Source organism: Gopherus evgoodei, chromosome 4, assembly GCF_007399415.2.
Source record: "Gopherus evgoodei ecotype Sinaloan lineage chromosome 4, rGopEvg1_v1.p, whole genome shotgun sequence".
Taxonomy (NCBI): domain Eukaryota; kingdom Metazoa; phylum Chordata; order Testudines; family Testudinidae; genus Gopherus; species Gopherus evgoodei.
The window spans coordinates 147,340,731-147,366,055 of NC_044325.1; the positions used below are offsets into that span (position 1 = coordinate 147,340,731).

At 44.0% G+C, this 25,325-nt stretch overlaps 1 protein-coding gene across 1 annotated transcript; it reads left to right on the forward strand.

Annotated features, from left to right (window-relative positions):
* Positions 1-800: 800 nt before the first annotated feature.
* On the forward strand, positions 801-22,163 carry CAPZA1 (capping actin protein of muscle Z-line subunit alpha 1). Its single transcript, XM_030561729.1, has 10 exons — positions 801-882; positions 9,737-9,800; positions 11,151-11,202; positions 12,212-12,275; positions 14,268-14,474; positions 14,951-15,030; positions 16,437-16,515; positions 17,120-17,191; positions 18,085-18,147; positions 20,442-22,163. Exons 1-10 carry the CDS (start codon positions 844-846, stop codon positions 20,580-20,582), a joined length of 861 nt encoding a protein of 286 aa, XP_030417589.1. The 5' UTR covers positions 801-843; the 3' UTR covers positions 20,583-22,163.
* Positions 22,164-25,325: the final 3,162 nt, after the last annotated feature.

A 25,325-nucleotide genomic window follows, 5' to 3' on the forward strand; every position in this document is an offset into this window, starting at 1 on the left:
CACTGGGGGTGCATGCCCTGCTCCGGGGTTGGGGGTGCGGGTCCTACACTCATTTGGGATGCACAGCACTGGGGGTGCATGCCCTGCTCTGGGATTGGGGATGCGTGTCCTACACTCATTTGGGATGCACAGCACTGGGGGTGCATGCCCTGCTCTGGAGATTTGAGGCACACCGCCCACACTAACCATTTGGGGGTACACACAGCACTGGGTGTGCATGCCCTGCTCTGGGGATTTTGGGGTGCAAGTCCCAGACTAGAGATTTGAGGGTTACGCAACACTAAGGGACTGCATTCCCTTACTGCCTGGGGATGAGGCTTGGCTGTGCCAGTGTCAGCACCCCTCTGTGGTGCATGGGGCCCCTGCACGCAGTACATGCCAACCCCAAGCAAACAAAAATCGTGAGATTAGGAAGCAGTTGCGGTGCCTTTTCATTTGCTTTCCCATGGCTGGCAACGCATTCAGTGATTCCGTCACATTCCCACCTTCCCCTTTGCAGCCAGGCGGGCTGAACCTCCCCTAATGCGCTTCCCCAGCCTCCAGGAGCGGGGGCTTTAAGAGCCACCGCACCCAACAGCGCGGACGCGCCACGCACCGAGGTCACTGCATCCGGCGTAGAGGGCGGGGCTGAGCCACTGCCCAAGACCGAGATGGCGCCTATTAGCGTCAGTGAGAACTACCGGGACCCACGATTGCCCACAACCAAGATGGGGCCTTCGGCACTTCCGGCCAGGCCCTTCCGGATAGGCGGTTGCCTGCTGCCCCACCCCATCCCTGCTCTCAATTCCCGGCGTGCTTTGCACGGGGTGGCAGGCGGGGCGTGGCCCAGCCAAAGGACCCAAAATGGCCGACTTCGAGGATCGGGTGTCGGACGAGGAGAAGGTAGGGGTAGGGTTTCGTGCCTCCCCTGAGCTTACGGTGTAGCGCCTCCCGCTGTCCCCATCTCCTAGGCGGACAGGGCCTTGGCCCCGCGCTACGGCAGGAGGAGACCCCCAAGCAGCCCCCTGCCCCCATAGCGAGGGAGAAACTTCTCCCACTACCCCCCACATCCAGGGAAGAGACCCCCTGACACTATTCCCCAACTCCCTCATCCCGCCGGGAGAAACCCCCTCTAATGCCCCCACATCCCTCTCTAGCGAGGGGCGAGACACCCTCCAATACCCCCGTCTGCTGCCCTTCCCTAGAGAGGGCACAGACCCCCTACACACAATGTATATCTGCCTGGTGCTCCATAGAGGAGGGGCAAGGACCTATGTGAACTGTTACAATACGGGGCTCTCTTCCCTATGGGGTATCATCTTTCCTCCAAAACAGGAAGATAGTCACAGCCCCATGAGAGGGAGAAAACCCCTAATGCTAATTTTGACTCAGTATGGCATGTGCACCCTCCTCCCCCTAACTATATCCCCTTCATGATAGAATTCCCCCTCCCCTTTGCTCATTTCAGTGGAGATGGCACAGAGGGTGGTAGTACCTCCTTCCCCTTTTAGTGTGTCTAATGCGGGGGGGGGGAGGGAATGGTGCTGTCCTTCTCCACATTTTATTACTTCACAGACATGGGATAGGAATTGCTGCTTGCTGTGGGAGTAGCACAGTTAATCTGGACTGTTTCTAGTTGCCATTAGGAGGAAGACCTAGACAGTCACTACTAGAGAGCCAAGGGAGAAGCAGTCAGTTCCTTGTGATTATTGTTTCCTTCTAACCGTTTCTGTGCAAATGCTCTTTCAAGTATCTTTTTCAGTGACTGTGGAAAAAAAAACTGTAAAATATCCATTTTCTTGTTGATGTCTTGTCCTTTTCTAGTAAGTCTCAACTCTTGCACCACCACTGAATGAACCAACCTCAGGTTGGAAGTCAGCTAGCACACAAGTTGGAAGAAGACTTGTGATAAGCCTCATCTATTATGAAAAGTCATTGGACTATTTAGTGTCAACAGAGCAGACAGGGCCTCTCCTACAAAGCAAATACACTGACTACATCTATATTGTCAATCTTAGCTAGTCTAAAACTTTCATTTTGCCTTTATTATTTTTAGCTGATGTTTTTCTAAATCCTCTTCTGATAGCCCCCTATGAAAAGAACACAATGAAAATTCAGAACACTTAAATTACAACCATAATTTAGCTGCTAACTTGAGAGTATGTGTCTGGGACATGTTCAGGAACATGAATTTGCCAGCACACTGTGTAGGCAGACAGAGCATGGCCTACTTGCTACTACAGTGTATAAAAAAATGCTGTCTTGTTCTCAGTTTTCTTTCCAGATCTGATCAGTCAGGGTGTGTCAGTTCCTTAATCTGCTTCTGCTAGCAATAGGAGTTCTCATTGATTAAACTTTAGTGTCATATGCAAAAGGTGGCACAAAGAGTAGATACAAGAAAGATGGAATGAGATCATCAGATCTCTTCACACACACACACACACACACACACACCCCACAAATTTTTCAGTGGTTTAAACTATTGGGAAGGTTAATTTTTTTAAAACTTTTCTTCATTTCCTCTCCACCACTACCCTCCAATATTCTTTTGAAGTTTTCTGACCAGCTTCAGCTCGTAAATGAATCTATGATTCAGATCCCTATTATGTATTATCCTGGCTTTCCTCTCACTTGGAAGCTAGAATTACCTGCTGAATGTTGATACTAAAAATGGAGACCTACTTTACTTAGCTAAACACTGGTATTTTAAATTCTGATGTTTTGGTACTTTGCATTATTTATCTTCTCATGGCTCTGAGTGCAAGTACTATGTTAATCTACTTAGTAGTATGGGATAAAATATGCTTCTGAACAATTCAAAGGCTAATTTCTAACAGCTTTCTCTATTTGCAAACAGCAGTTTTTAAGATAAACACCCAATCAGTGATACCTGGTGTTTGTGGTGATTCTGGTCTTCTGTTTCTGTAGCTTTCTTTAGTCCAGGCCTCTTCTTAAATCAATGAGGTTAGTGATCCTTCACAACAAAAGAAAGGAGCAAACCAGGCAAAGGAACATTGAGGCCCCTATCTACAAAAAAAATAATTAAAAATAAAAAATATTAGGCTCTACTGTGTTTCACAGAGCCCCCACTCAGCTGCTGCCTAACCCTGTAGACACTTAAATTTTTGTTATAAAAGTTTTTAAGATGCTTAAGTTTCAGCCTTTTGGTACTTGCACCACTGTCTCATACCTAAGCCCTAGTGTGATCAAAAACGGAGTCAGGTGTTGCCCTGTCTATTGTGCTCACTAGATTGGGCCCTCTAAGCAACCTCAGAGCATGCTGAATTCTACACAAAATGAATGGAGGATTGATCTCCTCCTTTAATACCTTTAGCCCAGTGGTTAGGGTTTTCAGGTGGGAGGGGGAAACCCTGGTTCAGTTATCCCACCTCTCCCTGATGAGAGAGGATTTGAACCGGGATTTCCCACTTATCAGGGGAGTGTCCTGACTACTGATTTATAGAGTTACTCATTCTGTCTGTGGGTTAATGAATGTTTAATTAGATATACAAAATGGGACAACTTCAACAAGAGAAATTGAGAGAGATTTACATCAGAATAACCCATAGTCCTTTATCAGAGGGGTAACTGTGTTAGTCTGGATCTGTAAAAAGTGACAAAGAGTTGCCCTGTAGCCACAGGACCCATAGTCCTTTAGTTAGAGTAGTTTGCTCAATGTTGTATAATATAAATTCTAACCATAAGATTGAATATTTCCTTCTTTTGAGTAAATTCTATACCATTTTCAGCTATTTATACTTTATTGTCCATTATTGAATTTCAGCTGAAGATTTTAACAAAATAAATTAAGCCATCTTTTACCTCTTTCAGTAGGCGTTTCCCCAATTTTAAAGATGTTGGAATCAGAAGGGAACTGAGACAGAGATTAAATGAATTGCCTGTGGCATCGCTGACATTGGCAGGGCTGGGAATAGAAGTCAGAGCTCACAGTCTTCTGTTCTAACCAATTGACAACCTTGTAATCACTTTGCTGACAAATCTAGGGTGTTTGTCTTGCATACACTTTCTCTTTTTAAATGCTTAGCTTTAACTGCTCTGACTTTAAATAAATCAGTGCACACCACTGAGACACCAAGCAAAATGAATTAATCTAGTTTGTCACATCTATAGGTATCTATTCATTGTCCCTCATAGTCATAGGTAAATGTTGGATAATTGAAGTGTATGCTGCATATTCAAGACTTTTTGAATGTATATCGCTCTGGTTTCTTATGAATTATTTGTACTGTCACCTTCTTTTTCTGCTTCCATTTAAAAAAAAAATAGTGGTCAAGAGACTTCACTACTTGATGCTTTCCGCATTTTAGAAAGAGGAAGTTAGTTTCTGCTAGCACTCTGCAAAGATACCTGAAATGGTAATAATGAGCCAGGAAGTAGGTCAGTTTTGCAGAAATAGTGTTAGTTTCATACTTCTGCAGATGAACATGCTATCAGTGTGCTGACACCCAAAGGCAAAGAGACTCCAAAGTGACAACAATGCGGAAGCTTGATATAGAGGATTAAATTCTTTACCACATACAAAGTCTGCTTCTTCCATTTCATGGGTAGATACTGCTGTTTTCAGTTGTGTAGAGTAATGATCTCTTCCATGTTTTTTAATTGCTCCAGATCAAAGGGAGGGGAGGGAGAGGATAAAGTTACACTTTATAAAAATGATTACATGTCTTTGCAGTGTGTGTTTTGCTCATGGCTGCTGTTTTAATGGCACTTGTCCTAAATGTAGATTTGTCAATCACTGTCTTGTCTATTTAACTTCACCAGTCCTACTAAAGTTGGAGAAGTTACTTATGGATTGAAGTGTACATAGGCGTTGTGGTTTATTCAGGGTTTGAGTCCTGGACTTAGTCTTTTAGGAAGCAAACTACTATAGGTGCAGGGCAGAATTTGGGTCTAAAGTGGGATATAATACCAAAAGAGAGGTGGTTATGTCTTCCTAACTATAATAAGGCCCCACTTTATCAGGGCCTCAAGTATAATGCAGTTGTGCAGCTGCATTAATGACTAGCCACATCATTTATCTAATTACCAAGATGTTGCATAAATATAGGCACTGCATGATTATTTTTAATGGCCTTTTATCCAGCTGCCATTTTAGGAGCTCAGTTGGAAGAGCGACTGTGTCCAGTTGGGGAAGTGGAGTAGGGGGACTATATACCCTGCTTTGATCCTTCCAATTTAAATGGATCTTGGCATCAGTTAGATGAAGTTGTGTGTGTACTCTGAGTACAGCAGTTGTAGTATTGCTTTAACATTTCCAGAGTGACATGCCTTATGTTTATGCTTATGCTTGTACTTTCTAAGAAAAGCACACACATCAGCCATGTAGGTTAGGGCTCACAGTAAAGTCTACAGGGCAAACTGGGGAACAGCAATGTCCATATTAGTTACTATCCAGTAATCCTGGTTACAGTTGAGAATAGTCTAACGCTTTCTGTTACACATTTTCAGAAGTTATATGGATATTAGATACTCTAACTAGAATGAGAGTTATTTAGCTAGTGGGTTTTTATTAAACAATGGAAAAAACACATTTTAGCAATTGTAAATGTCTGGCATGTTTCAGCAAAAAGCCGAAAGAAACTAAGGGCTTGTCTATACTGCCACTTTACAGCACTGCAACTTTCTTGCTCAGGGGTGCGAAAAAACACCCCCCTGAGTGCAGCAAGTTTCAGCGCTGTAAAGCACCAGTGTACACAGTGCACCAGCGCTGGGAGCTACGCCCCTCGTAGAGGTGGGTTTTTATAAGCTGGTGACGCAATTACACAGCCACGTTAAAGCATGGCCACGGTAGCATTTTAACGTTGCTAGTGAAGACATGCCCCCAGACTGGAAAGGTGGGCAAACATTCCATCCCACTTCATACCTGTGTTTATGCCTTTTTATTCTTTTGTCAGTTGCACTCAAACTAATGTAAATATTTTGGGCATTAAAAACACCATAATTTTTAAAATAAATAAGTATAAATAGTTTTTGCTTTTCAAGTATCTGTGACACTGGCACCTTGCTCAGGCTCAGTCCCGCTAAGATGGAGGTGATGCTAGTAGGATGGGAAAGCACCCAGAAAGCATGGCAATGCCTCTCCTGTCAGTGAAGTGTTTTAAATCCCTTCGAAGGATGTGGAATTACAAGCTAGATGCCAGAAAAATGTTTGTAAAGGGGGTTGGCCTCTCAACTCTGCTCCTGCAGATTCATTAATTGAATGATTAATCTGATATTTGTACTACTCTGGTTTGTTAATCAAAATGGCCTTTACAGGACGAATTTAAAACAATCCTTGCTGTATCAGCTGAAGACACTGTAATGCCTTATCCAGCAAGAAAGCCTTAGCCAGCTTTTGCCATAATCGAAAGCTATGAATAACTGTAAAACTAAGTGGAAAAAAGCAGTATGTTTTATATATAAGCCTCAAAGGGAGCAGTGTAATTGTGTGGCTGAGTCTATTTGCCTCCAGAGTCCTGTCCAGTAACATTACATTCCCTGAGGTACTGTGCAAACCATAAAGCCTAGCTTGGAATTAGGGAACCTGTTGTTTAGACTGAAACAAACTTGCCTTAGTACCAAAGCCACGTGAATTCAAATGATACAACACACTAGCATTTAATACATTTTAGAACTCACTGGTGGTTTTGATTTTCCTTTCCCACTTCAGAGTTCAGGAAATCTCAGGTATTACTTTCTTCTGACATCAGCCTGCTCAGATCTTTATCATAGTGCTTCTGATTCCACATGCCTTCATTTTTTCACTACATTGTGAATTTTAATGATAGGCCCACAGTACAACTATCAGTGAAATATACAGCTCTGGACAAATGAATTAACAATGTGTCACAGAATGGCACTAAGTCCCTTTATTGACACATGCCAGAAATGGTTCCACATTCTGTGTGGAATTGTTTTCAGTTTTTTCCTTAACCAGAGACTCCACATGAACAGTAATTCCAGAAGAGAGCGTAATATGGCATTACTAATGATCAGGGATCTTAGGTTTCCATGATTGGAAAAAAAAAATTATCCAATTAAAAAACCTCACAAAAATCCATGTTTTTCCATGGTTAAAATGAAACACTGAACTAGTTCCCTAGCCACAATATATATAAGTATCAATGTTTTAGTGATGTACAGTAGAACCCAATTTATTCGATTCTCCATTATCTGGCTTTCTGTATTAACCGAACCACCAGCTGCCCAGGGACTGACCGCCCATGTCCCAGCCACCACGGGCTGACCGCAAGAGCTATCAGCATTGGGCAGCTGGTGGTTCGGTTAATACGGAGAGCTGGATTATGGAGGCCCGGATAAACGAGGTTTTACTGTATACATTTTTATTTTTTCACAAAATGTAAAAACTCAAGATTCATTGTAAAAATGCAAAATCCACATTTTTCCATGGCAAATGGATTACTAGGATCCCTGATAATGATAAACCATGGTGTCCAATAGTGAATCCCTAGTCAACTCTGTGCAAACTTAGCAACTAATTGATAGGCTTAGGTGAGCTTAAATAGAAAATTTCTCCCTTGTTTCCAAATAGGAGGTCTTAGGTCTAAAAGTTTCCTGATCATATTCACTCCGTGGTCTTCTTGCACAGGTCATATTGTGTGGATGAAAGATAGAGACGTACCTGTGAAATCAAAGTAGTATACATACACAATATCCTGAGTTTTGAAGAGGTATTCAGTGCATGCAGCAGAAATAATGTTGGCTTAGGGTTTGCTACTTTGTATTCCCAAAGGTTTTGTGGCTGCTTTTATCTAAGTATTTTGAGAGGCTTTAGCTCCAGTAAAAAGGTTTAACTGTGGCTACTTTTTTCTAGACTGTGACTCCTGCTCTCTAGATTGCAAGAACAAGAGGGTCCTGATCAGACTGACACAGTAGCTAAACAGGTCAAAAACTTAGAGATAAGTGCCCAGCCTCACTGTTGACTAACACTCTGATCTTTCCAATGTCTGTGAAAAGCCTTAAGGCCATGGGTTGTATCACTGATCTGCTTAATCAGGCCTAGTCTCTTTACAACATGCTCAGGAAATAACGTTTCAGTAGCTAGCTTGAGAATAACTTTGACATCTGTGATCTCTTCCCATTTTTTTTCTACATTGTGGACACTTGTTTGCTCTAGAGGACATCCATCACAAAGCAGGTAGTGTTGGCAGGAGGTGTGCCCCCAGCTCAGGGTGGTGGGATTCACCAGAATTACACAACAGCTAATGAAATCTGGAGGCTTGTTTCTGAGACAGGGTCTCCCTCTGCTGACATCTCAATTTCATTTTGTAACTTTCCATCACCGTCCACTTTTGCACTTTGTACGTTTCCATCACTCCCTGCTTTCTCACTTTGTATCTTTACACTTTTTTCAATGAGTTCTTATAACTTCAGTTACTTTCCCTTTGAAGCCTGTAAAGCATAACTAATTGTGTTTAAAGAAGGCAGGATTACATCTTTATGCAAATTTCTTGTCCCATGGTACTTGGTGGGGAGAGGGTATTTGTCTTCCTTCTTGGAAGGGATCTCCTCTTTCAGCTATTACATGCTGCTTGTTTCCAGGTGGTCAGTGGCATCTCCTCCCACCAGTCATCAGTAGCAATGCAATTACATCACAGGCAACTCTCTGCTCTCTCCCTGTATATTACATCTCTTAGCTACACAGTTATCCAGTAGGCTGTCATCTAGTAGCAGGCCCCTCCCCTCCACCCCTTTCAGGACTTTGGTAACTCACTCTGTACGTAATTGACATACGGACCTCCAGGTAGTTCCAAGCCGTGGAACTCAGTGGTGTTTTGTTAGGTCACAAGAAGACTGTTAGATTTTTGTAAAAGGGAGAATGTTGGCTAATTTTGTGTGCACTTGTGCAGGCTGAGCAGTTTGGTGTCTAAGGTGATGTTTGTGATCAAAAAGGGTGTTTACAAAGCAAAGTCCACATTTTCAAGTGTTTACAAATTTTGGGTGACCATCTTGGGAGTCCTAGAGATTGATTTGTCAGAGGTGTTGAGTAGCTGCAGCTTCCATTGACTTCAGTTAGAGTTGTGGGGACTCAGATACTCTAAAAAATCAGGCCCAAAGTCTCAGGTTGGGTCTCCAGACCTGGAAGCACACAAAACTAATGTTAGGCTTAGAAGGATTAGATTTTCATCAGTAAATGTCAGTAACCCTCAATTTCATTTCACACGCGCGCACACACTATTTCCATTGATCATCAAAATTTACAGATGGGCAAAGTAAGAAAAATGCTATTTGGGAACATTAGTGTTTGATTTAAGGATATTTACCATGTATTTTGGCATATGATATTGACAGTTTGTATTTTAACTTTTAGAAAGCTTTAACTTTTTGACTTTCAACATCTATCACTACATAATAATTGCCTAACCCCTGCATAATTTCCTACAACTGTGAAAATCTAAATTTATGACCATCAAAATGAATTCATTAAAACCTATTTTGTGCAACTGTGCAAATTTACACTGATAAAAATTTTAAAAATACTTAAACATAAACATCAATATTATCCATCCAAATTATTAAAAAAATAAAAATCAGATTCTGTCAAGCTTAACTAAAGGACGCTTTTGAAAATTTGTGCCTAAATCTGTCCATAACTAATAGCACTATCTATAACTGTAACACTCCGTTCTGCTAGTGACCTATGCTGGTGTAAATATGTTGCAGTTTGTTGGTACCTAAACAAAAAACTTGCACTGTTTATTGAATGTAGTCTAATGACTATTCTGCTTTGCTGCAGGTGCGTATAGCTGCAAAATTCATCACTCATGCACCACCAGGAGAATTTAATGAAGTGTTTAATGGTGAGTAAATAACAGAAAATTAAATAGGTCATAGGATTTTCCAGGTTTCAGCTATTATTAGAATATATTTAGGGTACCTCACAAAATATGATTGGCAGAGGGGCTATACTTTTTAAGGCCCAGATTTTTCAGAAGTGGCTAATGATTTTAAATATCGCCTTATGACATCTTACAAGAGGCTGGATACTCAGCACAATCAGACCCTGTTAAAGTGTCCCAACTTAAACACCTCAGAATTGAGGCATCCAAATCAGCCATTTTTGGAGTCACAGCCTAGGATCCTAGGTTAACGGAAATCTGTTTGTGATCTTTGTTTATATGTGCTTGTCACATGGATGTTGGTCTATTGTGTTTCCTTAGTACCTTTCAGGCTTGATCTGAACTGTTTGAAGCCATTTATATGAATGCAAAATCCTTTGTCTGGATGCCATTTCACCTTGCTGCTTTGGTACAGCATTGACTTGATGGTATTGTGATGAATAATAAATGTTCTAAACTGGCTTTTACCAGACAAATGTAAAATCTAATTGTAAATGGATATCATCAGGTACTCTGAAGTTTATATTATGGAGACATAATAGTAACTAGCTTTCCATATATGTAATATATTTTGGACACCAGCATCAGAAAACACCACAGGAGCCATTTTCACTGTTCAACAATGGTGTGACTGGAATTTTGTTAGAGCCAGAAGGGTTTTTGGTTTACTGTCATTCTACTATAACTCAAAAGTGGCTAAAGAAATTCTTTAACTTAATAATAAATAATAATAATAATAAAAAAAGTTGTTTTGAACAATGACCAAGAAAGAAAATTACAGCCCCAAAGGTACATGTTTCAGAAAACTGTGAATGTATGAAAATGGAGAGTATAATGGAAAATGTTTAATTCTTATTCTACTACTACTAATAATAATAATCTTATGTAGAGTTTCATCAGTAGATCTCAAAGAACTTTACAAAGCATCATTATCCCCATTTTACAGATGGGGAAACTGAGGCATGGAGGTAAGTGGCTTGCCCAAGGTCTCACACCAGGCCAATAGAAGAGCCAGGAATAGAATTCTGGTCTCCTGAGCTCCATTCCAGTGATCGATCCACTATCGTGATAGTTACTTGTAATGACAGTAGTATAGCCCCTCTGCCTAGCATGGTTATGCTTTACTAGCCTTTAATCAGAACCATCACATAGACAGCAAGAAGGGAAGAATTTAGTTCCATTATACAACCACACAGTGTTTAGTAAAATGATTTACAGCCACTTTAATGTTTGTTGAGCCTCTGCTTCCATTTCAGTTTTAGGGTGCAAAGACCAACATTTGATAATCTGTCTGAACTTTCTTTTCTCTAGATGTCCGGTTACTGCTTAACAATGACAATCTTCTCAGGGAAGGGGCAGCACAGTAAGTATTGTTTAAAACAGATTTCAAAACATTTTAAGGAAGTGTGTGAGCATGTGTTTTTTCAGTCTAAGGACATAACGATGTGAACTGCGATCAGTTGTAGTGCTGGTGGAGGGGGTGATGTAAGTAATTTCCCTCTCCCAAACAAAGCACATGGAAAGGTGGAGGGTCTCCTCCCAAAAGTCTAAGCAGAACTACTATTGTTATAATAGAATCTAAACACATGAGGAGAGCCAACATATATGTATTGTAACCTTTTAGCATCCTAAGGAATGATTCATCTTTGTTCAAACCATCAGAGGACTGGTACCTGTCATGCTGGCTGGAGTGGCTCATGATGGTGAATGCCATCCTCAGGGTGGGCAGATGTCAAGAAGCAGAGATAAGACCCCAGCTAGCTGTCTGTTCTATAATTAGCTTTCACCAACCCAGTAACAAGTGTGAACTTCTGAAGCACAAAAACAGTCATACCACGGAGTCACAGACAGTCCCCTTGGGCACGCCAGTCTATCTTGTCCCCCAGGCAAGCTGGACGGAGGGCTTGCTAAATGTACAGTGCTGCAGCTGTGTCGCTATAGTGCTTCAGTGAAGATGTGGTAGCTGTGTTGATGGGAGAAGCTCTCCTGTCAACCTAGCACTGTCTGCACCGGGAGCTAGGTTGGTATAACTACATTGCTCAGGGTTTGGATTTTTCACACCCCTGAGTGACGTGGTTACACCAATGGGTGTTTGTAGTGTAACCTGGCCTTAGTGATAGTTGGTTGCTCTATACCAAAGATCTCAAAATATTCATGTTGCTCCCATCACAGGAAACCAGTCATTTATCTCAGGTCAATTCATACCTTCGATATCACACCAAAAAATATCCCCAAGAGCACTGTCTATGAAAGTATTAAACATGGACATTTTCTCTGTACTGGGATTTGTAGTCATTAGTCCCTCAGTGAAACTATAAGTAATAAAGATTGCACAGTTAAAGCTTACCTTTTTTCTTTTCAATTATTAACAGTGCATTTGCCCAGTATAACATGGATCAGTTCACTCCCGTGAAGATTGAGGGGTATGATGATCAGGTAAGACAAAGTTTTGCTTCCTGTCTTCTTTGCAGGTTTTCAGATTGGTATCCATCACTGCACGTATTACGATGTCCTTCCATAACGATCTGGATGGGAAGTTCTGGTTAGGTTGAAAATATGATCTTCTGATCACCTGACATTTTTCTCTGCACTCAGGACTTAGCAAACTTCTCTCCTTACAGAAAAGCCTCAGACTGAATGTTTCCTTGTGACCATCCTCTCTGTTACTAAGTGGGACTAATTCCATACTCCTTCCTTGGGCACAACTCCCTGCTAAAGCCAGTGGAAGTCTTGCCTGAGGCAGAGTGAGCAAAGAAAGCTTTTCTTTTAGGGCTGTTTAGCAGCTCTCAGGCCTTGTCTACACTACAAAGTTGCAGCGCTGGTGAGGGGGTTTCAGCGCTGCAACTTAGGATGCGTACACACCTGCAGGGCATTACCAGCGCTGCAACTCCCTGTTTGCAGCGCTGGCCGTACACCCGGTCATGCCTCGGGTGTAGAGGATCCAGCGCTGGTGATCCAGCGCTGGTCATCAGGTGTAGACACTCACCAGCGTTTTTGTTGACCTCCGTGGAATAAGCAGTTATCCCAGCATACCTGAGGAAGCCTCTCTGGTAATTAAGCAAACTCCACTGCCCTCCAAGCAGGTCTCCTTCCCCGCGGTGTGCTCTGGCGTTCCCCGACCCCCCTTCCAAGCAGGTCTCCTTCCCCGCGGTGTGCAACAGCACTGCAGCGTGGCCACATCTAACACCACTTGCAGCGCTGGTTGCTGTAAGTGTGGCCACTCTGCAGCGCTGGCCCTATACAGCTGTACTAATACAGCTGTAACAACCAGCGCTGCAAAATTGTAGATGTAGACATACCCTCAGATGCTGCATACTCCCAGCTCCCATTGGTTTCAGTATCAGGCTCTTAAAACATAGCATATGTTCTTTTTCCATTTCCGTCTACACCAACCCCCTCCTTATCCAATTATTCCAAATATATTGGCTCTCCCATTATATCATTTCAGCCTTTCTGCATTCTCTTCTCCTGTATAAAACCACAAACTAAAGAGCTTCCCGTTTCCCTCCAAAAGATGGTCTGGGGATTTTTTTGCCTCTTGATAGTTACAGACTGAAGTTTCACAATGTGTACAATTAATTTCCGTTTTTCAGAGGAAGAAAGTGAGCCCTGTTGGAGACTGAAAGCAGGCTTGGCTGCCTCTTGTTTCTGAGCTCAATACTGATACAGGAACTGCATCCCAGTGTCCCCTTGTGCCAGAGGGTTCCCGTGGTGCAGGCATGGGAACTATAGCAGTACTAGGCTGCCGATAGAAGCAGATTTGACAGAAGCTATATAACCTGTGAAAAGGAGGTTTGGCTCTTCTGCTTGGTCTGGCTCCTGAGTTGACTGATCTCCTGGTAGGAAAGGGAATGCCCTGTTGTGCTGTTCAAGACCATTCACCCCAGCCTAAACCTGATACATAGTGAAGTAGCCACATCTATTCTTCCTCCTTGATCAGAGGAGGAGTTGCTGCAACATACAGGCTTATGGAAGGAAGAAGAGAGGAAAATGATGGAACCCTGAGGTACATCCACCCTTCCTCTAGGAAGGAGAAAGAAATGGGACTTGAGTTATCCTATTATAGTTTTACAGAAGCAGAGTAATTGATGTTTGTATTTCGTACAAAGGATCCCAAAAAACGTTGTAAGCTTTCTATACACAGCATCACTGAATGCAGCCATCTTTGGGCTGGATAGCTACAACATAACCACGCTGAGAGGGAAAGTTTGTCCAAGGACCTCACAGCAAACCCCAAATCATTAAGTGAACCATAGAAACGTTAATGTCCTTGCAAAGGAGAGGGCACTGCAGATCATAAGGTTTCATCTGAAACAAATAGCGCCTTGTGGTGAAATCTAGCAAACTTGCACTCAAGAGCCCCAGAAGAGCAAAGTGACATTTAAATCAGCATAAGGAAGCGCTTCAATCTTTCGCTTTGTTTTTCAGGTCTTAATTACAGAACACGGCGACCTGGGCAATGGCAGATTTTTGGACCCAAGGAACAAACTTTCCTTTAAGTTTGATCATTTAAGGAAAGAAGCGAGTGATCCCCATCATGAGGACACAGAAGCAGCTCTAAAGCCATGGAGAGATGCCTGTGACAGTGCACTGAGGGCATATGTGAAAGATCACTATCCCAATGGGTTTTGTACTGTTAAGTACCTACCTTATTTCATTGATGGTTCTTTGCCCCATGTCTGTTAGCCCCATAGGGAGACTTTGTACTGTATTTTGGGCTTGCATCTTCATGAGTGTCTGTCTTGTAGGTCCTTATTCCTGTACAGCAAAGACAAGAAGGTGCAGAGAGTTTGTGTGCGCAGTCATATGTGTAAACCAGTGGCAAAATGTTTCCCTTAATTACCTCAATCACCTGAGGGTAAATATGCACGAATGCACTTTGCAGCCCTCTCCAGCCCTGAGCTGACCAGGAAAGGGAAGTAATGTGGGTGTGCATAGACAAGGTAGCTAATGGTATATGTGCACTGTCTGCTCTCGCTCAGCGCTGTGGTATAGCAGGATATTGAAGCTCCATCTAGTGTTCCCAGGATTAGGAATACAAAGGTGGTGGAATACATGCAGCAAGAACTTGGCACTGTAATGCTTTATTTTTCATTTCTTTATGAATTCAGGTTTACGGCAAGACTATAGATGGACAGCAGACAATTATTGCTTGTATTGAGAGCCACCAGTTTCAGCCCAAAAACTTCTGGTAAGAATATTTTCAAGTGTTTGTGCTGTTACGCTTAAACAAAGCACATGAGATCTTTCATAGGAGAGAAGGCAACACGCCCCATTTATTGAGAATACAGCAGTTAGCATATGCTTTTCTGTCACACACACACACACCATGCACACAGTCCTACCAGTTGATGTTTATAATTACCAGTCCAGAGTCTGGATCAATCTAGTGGTCAGCCAGATTGGTCGCAGAGGGGAGCCGGGCTCTGTTGGTCGTGATCCGATGCTCCTGGAGTAGTGGCAAGACGAACCCAAAGCCCCATGGCAAGGCACTCTGTTTTTATAGTCCTTTTTCTCCGTTGAAATCTGTGGATTTTGCTGTGTCAGTTTATGACCGGTTACTCCTTAATTGGTGGTATCTTTTGATGATAACATTCCAAAACACCTCCGAGAGGGTCATCCTGTCCCGGATTTGATTTAATCAGTTGTCTTTAGGGGTGCCAGCCTCCACTTCAGGGTCATCAATCTGCCCTTCCTGAATCATGGATGCGCATTGATGGTTCTCTGGCGTCAATAAGTCTTGAGAAGTGTCTTCGCTCCTCCTTTCTTGACCATCTGGTTAACAATGACCTTCACACCTTATCTTTTCCTGATGCATGCATTCCTCATTCACACAAACAATCTTTTACAGAGACTTTTGAGAATACAAACAGCAATGTTTTATATCAAGCGAAAAAGACATTGTAAATTAAACCTTGCGAAATTTTATAACCAAAACGATTCACGTTGAGGCCCAGACCTTCAACGTTCCTCAAATCTACTTAACATAAGACACAATACAGGATCCTGTCTCTTACTAACTAAGCCTTAAAACAGAACTAAAAAGGCCCAATTTGTAATGCATATGGGAAACAGAATCCCATAGTCCCAGAGAGTCAGTCCTTTCTGCTTTTCAAAAAGGGTGGCTGGCAGGAGGAATTCAAATCATTCATTAATTCTCATAGTAAATTATAAAATCCTGCTCTTACAGTGCTCCTGCCTTCTCTAGCCCTTTGAGCACGAGTTCTTCCTTTCTGTGCCTGCTTCCAAGCAGTAGGCTGATCCAGAATAGGTCCTCTGCTGCTGGCCTTGCCCACTTCCCAATAGCTTCTGCTTCTGGCCTGCCTCCTGGCAGGCTGGATGAAATTGCTCTGAGGGAGGCCCCTGTGCTGCTCCATGAACCAGCCAGGGAAAGAGGCACTAGTGAAGCCAGGGAGCTGTAGCCCTCATTGTTTTGAAGCCCAAGCTGTACTGATGCATCATTGCCTTGAACCGCTCTGCACCAATGGACTGAGGTGCCAGGTTAGGCCTTTGAATGTGGTCACAGAGTGCTGGAAGACGAGCAGAGGGAGCATATTGGGGTCTTTCCCGGTCAGTTTGTGCTTTGGTTCTTTTTAGGAATGGCCGTTGGAGATCAGAGTGGAAATTTACCATCACGCCCCCTGCGGCTCAGGTGGTTGCAGTGCTGAAGATCCAGGTTAGTTACACTGCTCAGCAACAATCACATCAGTTGCATCGCTGCTTCTCAAGGAGTTCTTATGGGTTTGACTCAGAAAAGAAATCCTTAGGGGTCCACAAAGATGTCATTTTAAACTAGGACACTTCATGACTGCTGGCTTGTGCATCGGCTGTTTAAAATGCTAAAGAAATGTAAGTTATAAAGAAAGTTATAATAGCTGAAATCTGTCCTGATGGTTTAGTGTTAGTGGATTGTACTACCATGTGCATCCAAGCTCTGCACTTCACTACTGGTCCCTGCTAATCAGGAGTGAGCCTACAAGCTGTCCTGTGAACCCTTTATTGCCTGCTGTCATCCCAGCTGTAATGAGTGTTTACTATATTAGCGTAATATTGATAAGTCCTGGCTGAGAATAAAATCCCTTGGAAAATCCAGCCAGTCTTAATTAGTCTCCACTGCAGGCTGAGAAAACTGTCACAACATTGTTGTGCGTTTCTCCTGGTCTTTGGCTGTATCTGTGGACAGTGCCTAGCATAATGGAGGTCTGGCTCGGTTGGAGCCTTTAGGTATTACCACAATATAATGTTAAATTATAAACTGGGCTTATTCTTTCTTTGTGCAGGTTCATTACTATGAAGATGGCAACGTGCAGCTAGTTAGCCATAAAGACATCCAAGACTCTCTAACGGTGTCAGTGAGTATGGAGAATTTACAACATTTCAGCAGCTCTTTTGTGTTGGTTTATGTCCCCAAGGGCAGCTTTGCTCTCCGATATGACTCCACTCTTGTGTCACTTACTGTAAAGGCTTTTGATCAAATTATAGGCTGACCAGTCAATGCAGCAGCAACACATGCAGTGGCCTGTGGGAAACCCAACTTCTTACACTGCTTGTAGACTAAAGACTGTAGTGAGAGGCACGCTGCAGGGTGTTAGTTGTATGAGCTTCACATTTAGAGTAGGGGTCACGTATGCCATGGGGGAAAACTAGTCGCCTTCTCTTCCCTGTGGGAGGAAAAGGGAGAATTTGAACCAAAATACAGCAGCACGTTTCTGAAAAATCTTGATCCTTCAGCACCGAGGCCAGGCAAATGTAGTTGCAACAAGTGCTTGGGTGTCCTCACCCTGATGCTGAAGAGAAGGTAACAGTCTTGTAATGACAATTAGGTCGGAAGGAAAAGCAGGGCAGTGGTGTGTGTTCACAAGTCTGTTCTGTAACAAGAATGCCCAGTTCTCTTTTAGCAAAGAGTCCTGTGGCACCTTATAGACTAACAGACGTTTTGGAGCATGAGCTTTCGTGGGTGAATACCCACTTCCTCAGATGCTTGACAGTTCTCTTTTGCTCACTAGAGGGCAGCCCTGTCTTTCACTCTGTACTGGACGGTGTGTTTAATGTCACTTTCACTTACCTCTGTTCACTGCTGAGCAGCAGCACAGTTGCTAATCGGTACTGGCCCGACGTAGGCCTGAAACTGTCAGCTTTGTCTTTCCCTAATCACTGCATTCTAGAAGGAAATCCATTTAATAGATTTTTATATTCAGCCTTTTGATTGAACCTGAAAGTAAATTTTGTTCCTCTGACTCTGCAGAATGATGTCCAAACAGCCAAGGAATTTATTAAAATCATAGAACATGCGGAAAATGAGTATCAGGTAAGAGAATTTAGCAGGGATCTCTGTGATTCCATTAGGTTTGTTTATTTCATTAATATTTTAAATATTTCCTCTATTTACAAACAATCAGAACATGAAAGAGTAATGCTCTAGTTTTGTTCCGCCCCTTGTCCTTTCTTCTTTACCTTCTTTTTCTAGTTTCATAGTCAATTTATCTGATTTTGATTGTAAATTCTTTGGAGCAGGGACAGTAGTTTATCTGTATGCCACCAGGCACAGTTATGGGGCTATCTAAGTGTTTAAAAACAAATGAAATAAAGTCAGCAGTATGGCAGGTCCCTTTAAAGGATATTAATAAGAAACCAGAGTGGGTCCTGGAAGGTGCAAAGTTACTGATTCCAATTCATGAGACGATCACACTGCGTACAGTTGTTGGCAAGCTCAGCAGAAAGGCCAGGGAGCAGGTGAGTCAGGCCATGTCTACATCTAAAATTTTGCAGCGCTGGTAGTTACAGCTGTATTAGTACAGCTGTATAGGGCCAGCGCTGCAGAGTGGCCACACTTACAGCAACCAGCGCTGCAAGTGGTGTTAGATGTGGCCACACTGCAGCGCTGTTGGGCGGCTTCAAGGGGGGGTTCGGGGAACGGGAGAGCAAACCGGGAAAGGAGACCAGCTTCGCCGCGGTTTGCTCTTGCGTTCCCCGAACCCCTCTGCAAACCGCAGGGAAGGAGACCAGCTTGCTCGGGGTTCCGGGAACGAGAGAGCAAACCGGGAAAGGAGACCCGCTTCGCCGCGGTTTGCTCTCGCGTTCCCGGAGCCACCCTGCAAACCGCAGGGAAGGAGACCTGCTTGCTCGGGGAACGGGAGAGCAAACCGCGGCGAAGCTGGTCTCCTTTCCCGGTTTGCTCTCGCGTTCCCGAACCCCCCCGGCAAACCGCAGGGAAGGAGACCTGCTTGCTCGGGGAACGGGAGAGCAAACCGCGGCGAAGCTGGTCTCCTTTCCCGGTTTGCTCTCGCGTTCCCGGAGCCACCCAGCAAACCGCAGGGAAGGAGACCTGCTTGCTCGGGGCTCCGGGAACTAGAGAGCAAACCGGGAAAGGAGACCCGCTTCGCCGCAGTTTGCTCTCGCGTTCCCCGAACCCCTCTGCAAACCGCAGGGAAGGAGACCAGCTTGCTCGGGGTTCGGGGAACGAGAGAGCAAACCGGGAAAGGAGACCCGCTTCGCCGCGGTTTGCTCTCGCGTTCCCGAACCCCCCTGCAAACCGCAGGGAAGGAGACCTGCTTGCTCGGGGAACGGGAGAGCAAACCGCGGCGAAGCTGGTCTCCTTTCCCGGTTTGCTCTCGCGTTCCCGAACCCCCCTGCAAACCGCAGGGAAGGAGACCTGCTTGCTCGGGGAACGGGAGAGCAAACCGCGGCGAAGCTGGTCTCCTTTCCCGGTTTGCTCTCGCGTTCCCGGAGCCACCCAGCAAACCGCAGGGAAGGAGACCTGCTTGCTCGGGGCTCCGGGAACTAGAGAGCAAACCGGGAAAGGAGACCCGCTTCGCCGCGGTTTGCTCTCGCGTTCCCGGAGCCACCCAGCAAACCGCAGGGAAGGAGACCTGCTTGCTCGGGGAACGGGAGAGCAAACCGCGGCGAAGCTGGTCTCCTTTCCCGGTTTGCTCTCGCGTTCCCGAATCCCCCTGCAAACCGCAGGGAAGGAGACCTGCTTGCTCGGGGTTCCGGGAACGCGAGAGCAAGCTGGGGAAGGAGACCAGCTTGATTACCAGAGGCTTCCTCCTTCCACGGAGGTCAAGAAAAGCGCTGGTAAGTGTTTACATTGGATTACCAGCGCTGGATCACCAGCGCTGGATCCTCTACACCCGAGACAAAACGGGAGTACGGCCAGCGCTGCAAACAGGGAGTTGCAGCGCTGGTGATGCCCTGCAGATGTGTACACCTTCAAAGTTGCAGCGCTGTAACTCCCTCACCAGCGCTGCAACTTTCTGATGTAGACAAGCCCTCAGGGAGACTGAACTCTCCTCTCCATCTCCCTGTGACTAAGAGCCTTTGCTAAGGAAAGGTCTGCTGCAGTTTCCCATGCAGTGCTGGTTGTATGTGTAAGAAGGGGCCTTTCTAGAAGGCTTTTTTGCAAATAAATTCACTTGAGAAGGAGGAGGAGGCAAGAGAGACCCTTTCTCAATATATGCACACTCCCCTGCTAAGTTTGCTTTATCAGTTAGTTGGTAAGTAGCATGCCTGGCTTTAATACTGAGTAATGCTTTTTGAAAGCATCCATTCTCTGCTGTAGTAGTTCTGCTTAGACAAACACTTTCAATGTGGTTGCTTTTGCAGACGGCAATCAGTGAAAACTATCAGACTATGTCCGACACCACGTTCAAAGCCTTGCGTCGGCAGCTGCCCGTCACTCGCACCAAGATTGACTGGAACAAAATCCTCAGCTACAAGATTGGAAAAGAAATGCAAAATGCTTAAGGCAGAACTGATGAGATTGATGAAACGGTAGCTTACAAAAAACTAAATGCGGTCGTATGCCAAGTAGGTGGTTTCCAAACCAGTGTGGCATTTTGCTAGGTCTTTCAAAGCTAACAAGTTTTCTTGCCCCAAGGAGAACTATTGAACAAATAGCATTGTCTTTGTGGTTTTTGTTCCCTACTGTTGTGGAAAAATTCACCCACACGTTATTCTTGGTCAGCGGCTCAGCCTGAGGCCTGTTTATTGATTACACACCAACACACTGGGGGCAGCAGCTATTGGAACTGCTCCCCCGAAGCAAAGCCCATACAGGAGCTTTTAAAGCTTGAAACTACTAACAAATTACACACACTTGAGTAATAATTATCTTATTTGGAATACATTGCAAAATTAATACAGGTCAAGAGTTAGGGTCTTTTCGGTGCTTTCCAGCACCCTTTTGCAACCTTGCCTTGTATGAATGTAATTGAGTTAGGGTCTCCTTGATACTTTCCAGCCTTTTGTTACAATCTTCCCTTTTAAGGGGTGCAATTACACAATGGTCTTCTACGGGGTACAGTTACACAATGGGGGAGGGTATGAGTTTCATTTATAATTGCTTCACACCTGTAGGTTATTGAATTGCTTCACACAAGCAGTTATTGCAGTTTTAAAAACAGGAGACCCATCTTGCAAATTGTTCTTGTTTCAGGGGCTTTCCACCACCTTCCCTCTGGCCCCTCCCTTCTTGTCTTAACCCCTGACCGCTGCTTTCAGGGAGCACAACACTTGGCTTAGCTCAGGTTTTGGTCGAGATCAAGCAAATGAAAGCCTAGCATTAGGGCCAGCTAATTTTTTCCTCCACGCTGCCATACAAACTTACTGTTATTGCATTTACTGGTAGGTCCTTTGAATTAAACCACATTCATTGTTCGATAATATAGCTCTGTTTGAGAGTCACTGTAATTACTGGTTGGAAAATTTCCTAGCCCTGAAAGCCTGTCTATAAATACAGGCAGGTGTGTTGGGAGTATTTTCGCTGCACCCTTATACAGCACTCCAGGTACTTCAGTAACAGCTGAAGCTGCTGCGCTGCAAACTGTAACAAATGCCACAGACGACGCATCTCCCACATATGGCTGCTGTTGATCTCCACATAGCAATGGGTCTATAGGCTTAGATTTTTAATATCTTAAATGAGTTTACATGATCCCTTACAGAAATCTCAAGAAGGCCAGATTTTCTGTGTAAGTAATTTTTTTAAACCCAAAGATTCCATGTTCCCTCTAAGTGAACCTTTTATTTTTTTGGGCTTTTCTTTTCCCTGGAAGTGTGGTTAATAGACATCTGCATTTTTACAGAACAGCTAATCCAGTTATTTCTTTTTTTTTTTTTCCCCCCCACTATTGTTAAATTTGTTAGTATTGTGACTGCTGAGACATTTCGTCTGGTTGGAGATTAAATATTAGAGTTAAAAATGCAAATGTCTAAGGAATAGTAGGTATGTTGTGCTTTAATGCTTTGTGGCAGGTTCCTAGAGTTTGTACCACAGGTGTATGAATGGATGGTGTATTAAATGATAAATAAGTGAGAGAAAAATCACTCGCAATCTTTGTCTCTTTCTGTTGGAGCCAGTTTCTTGTTATACTTAGAACGCTGGGATTAATATCTGCTTTTGAAAACTTGTTCTAAGTTGTTCCATTTTTCATAGAACAGAAAACAGCTGAGTGATTGAGAAGCAGCTTCCCCTGAAAGAGAGAAGTACATTTTCTCTCTCTAAGGCCATGTCTACACTAGCACTTTTGTCAGTATAAACGATGTCACTCATGGGTGTGAATAAAACCGCATCCTGAGCAACATAAGTTACCCCGACAGAAGCACCTGTGTGGATAACGCTATGTTGGCTGGAGACGCTTGTTTGAGGTAGTTTAATTTTGTCGACGAGAGCTCTCTCCCATTGGCACAGAGCGGCTACACGAGCGATCTTACAGTGGCACAGCTCAATCGGTATGCTAGCTAGTGTAGACATGGCCTAAGAAACGAGACCGTGGATGCACTGCTAAATGAACTTTGTCCAGCTAGTTCACTCTCTCTTGTTTACACTTCATGGTCCGTACGTCTTTCCCGAGGTCTTTTTTAAACTGGCTGGGGTCTTCCTATTTTTAAAAATGCAAAGAAAAAGTGGCAGATTGTGCCTTAAACATCAGTTTTGCTCAGCAATACCACAAAATAAGAGTGTCAGCGTCCCATTCTTTGTGAGAAGTTTTGTCAGAACAAAATATATTTGTATTTGCCATTCAGAATATCCAGGCATTCATCCCTCACACATCCTGTGTGTTATCTACTCCGGTAGAAATATACCAGTCTTTGTTCTAAAGCTACTTATGTCTGTCCTTTTATGAGCTGATATTTATGCCTAATCAAAATACAGTTAACTGCTACAGAAACTCAGCTCTGCATCCTGCTGTAATGATGCATATCCTGACATGAGTAGTTTAGGGTAGCAACAGTGTGAGCATTACTATACACTAGGGTACCAGCAATTTTTCCACCATCTCATATAAACCATACTAGAATTGGAGTCCTGAACTGAAAGCTACAATATTCATGTGCCTGTGAGGACTGCAAAACAACCTCACCTATTCCAATATTGCACATGGGGCTTGTACAGTCTGTCCCTGTAGTACCTTGATATGTTCTATGGTATCCACCAAACTCTCAATAACTTACGTGCTAGTGTATCACGGCTACAGCTAACTCCTGGGAGCAATCAGGGTTCTGTCAGATACATTATGGAACAAACAAATAAGAATAACCAATTAGTGTGCGTATCTGCACACTAATTGGTTGTATCAAGGTCTGTTGGCATATCCATTGCAAGTGAATTGTGTAAGTCGGTTACCTCCAGATTTTCCCTTTTAAATAACCTTCAAACTACATGTGAAGATATCCACCAGCATTAACCTAACAGTTTCAAGATCAAACATTTGTGTCAGGGAATTCCAAAAGGTTAAAATTATGCCACTAACTCAATCAGGTTATATGTGCATAGTATTTTCTAATCCTCTTTCCCTTTTCAGTATAAGCCTTAATGTATTGCACTTTAAGAATGAATGCCAACAAAATATACACTAGGATGCTGTGAAAGCTTGTCTCTTTCATCAACCAAAGTTGGCCCAATAAAATAGGGGGTGCCCAACCTCCAGCCGTGGGCCGTACAGGGCCCACCAGAGCATTTCATAAGACCCACAGCAGGGCTTGGACTGTCAGCCCCGATAGATAACCTGTTTGACCCACATAAAGATGTGCTTAGGTTTATGTGGCCCACCTTTGTAATAAAGTTGGGCGTCACCACAATCAAATATATTATTACCTCACTCACCTAACGAAATGTGATTGACAGTAACTTGAGTGTGCTCAGAGCACAGAGCTGTGAGCAAGAGTTCTGGGTTCTGTTCCTAGCTCTGCCACTGCTCTCCCGTGTGATGTTGTGTAAATTGTTTCCTTGTTCTGCCTCCATTTCCCAATTTTTAAAACAATGGGAAGCTTACCAACTATCTCAGAGGGGCATATTGATGCTCAATCATCTTATTGCAGTAGCATCTGAGGACCTGATCTAAACCTCGGACAATGCACTGTTCAGAGACTCCCTGTAGTAGTGAGCTCACAATCCAGGGCCTTGTCAGTGTCACCAGCTTAACTAAAATTGATTTAAAAAAATAGAAAAAGTGGTGTAATTGATTTAATTAAGGGTTGTAGGGAATCTGCTTGTTCTAACTCAGGGCTTGTCTACATCACAAAGTTGCAGCGCTGGTGAGGGGGTTACAGCGCTGCAACTTAGGAGGTGTACACATCTGCAGGGCATCACCAGCGCTGCAACTCCCTGTTTGCAGCGCTGGCCGTACTCCCGTTTTGTCTCGGGTGTAGAGGATCCAGCGCTGGTGATCCAGCGCTGGTAATCCAATGTAGACACTCACCAGCGCTTTTCTTGACCTCCGTGGAATAAGCAGGTATCCCAGCATACCTGAGGAAGCCTCTGGTAATCAAGCTGGTCTCCTTCCCTGGTTTGCTCTCGCGTTCCCCGAACCTCCGTGCAAGCAGGTCTCCTTCCCTGCGGTTTGCAGGGGGGTTCGGGGAACGCGAGAGCAAACCGCGGCGAAGCTGGTCTCCTTCCCCGGTTTGCTCTCGCGTTCCCCGAAGCCCCGAGCAAGCAGGTCTCCTTTCCCGGTTTGCTCTCTCGTTCCCCGAATCCCCGAGCAAGCAGGTCTCCTTCCCTGCGGTTTGCAGGGGGGTTCGGGGAACACGAGAGCAAACCGCGGCGAAGCTGGTCTCCCTCCCCGGTTTGCTCTCGCGTTCCCCGAACCCCCCTTGAAGCCGCCCAACAGCGCTGCAGTATGGCCACATCTAACACCACTTGCAGCGCTGGTTGCTGTAAGTGTGGCCACTCTGCAGCGCTGGCCCTATACAGCTGTAACAACCAGCGCTGCAAAATTGTAGATGTAGACATACCCTCAGTATAACCCATATTTAAATTGATGTAAAAGTCTCCATAGACGAGGTTTGCACTAGTTTAACTACAGGCTTGTCTACACTTGAAAGTTAATGAGGAGTAAGGTAGGGTGTGAATTTAAAGTGCAATAGCTGTTCTTGAAGAATTCCATGTGTGGACAGTCTTTGAAAGCATAAGTGGATTAAGCTAAACAGGAACAAAAAGCACTTTTGTTCCAGAATAAGGGTATCCACACAGAGTTAATCACAAACAGC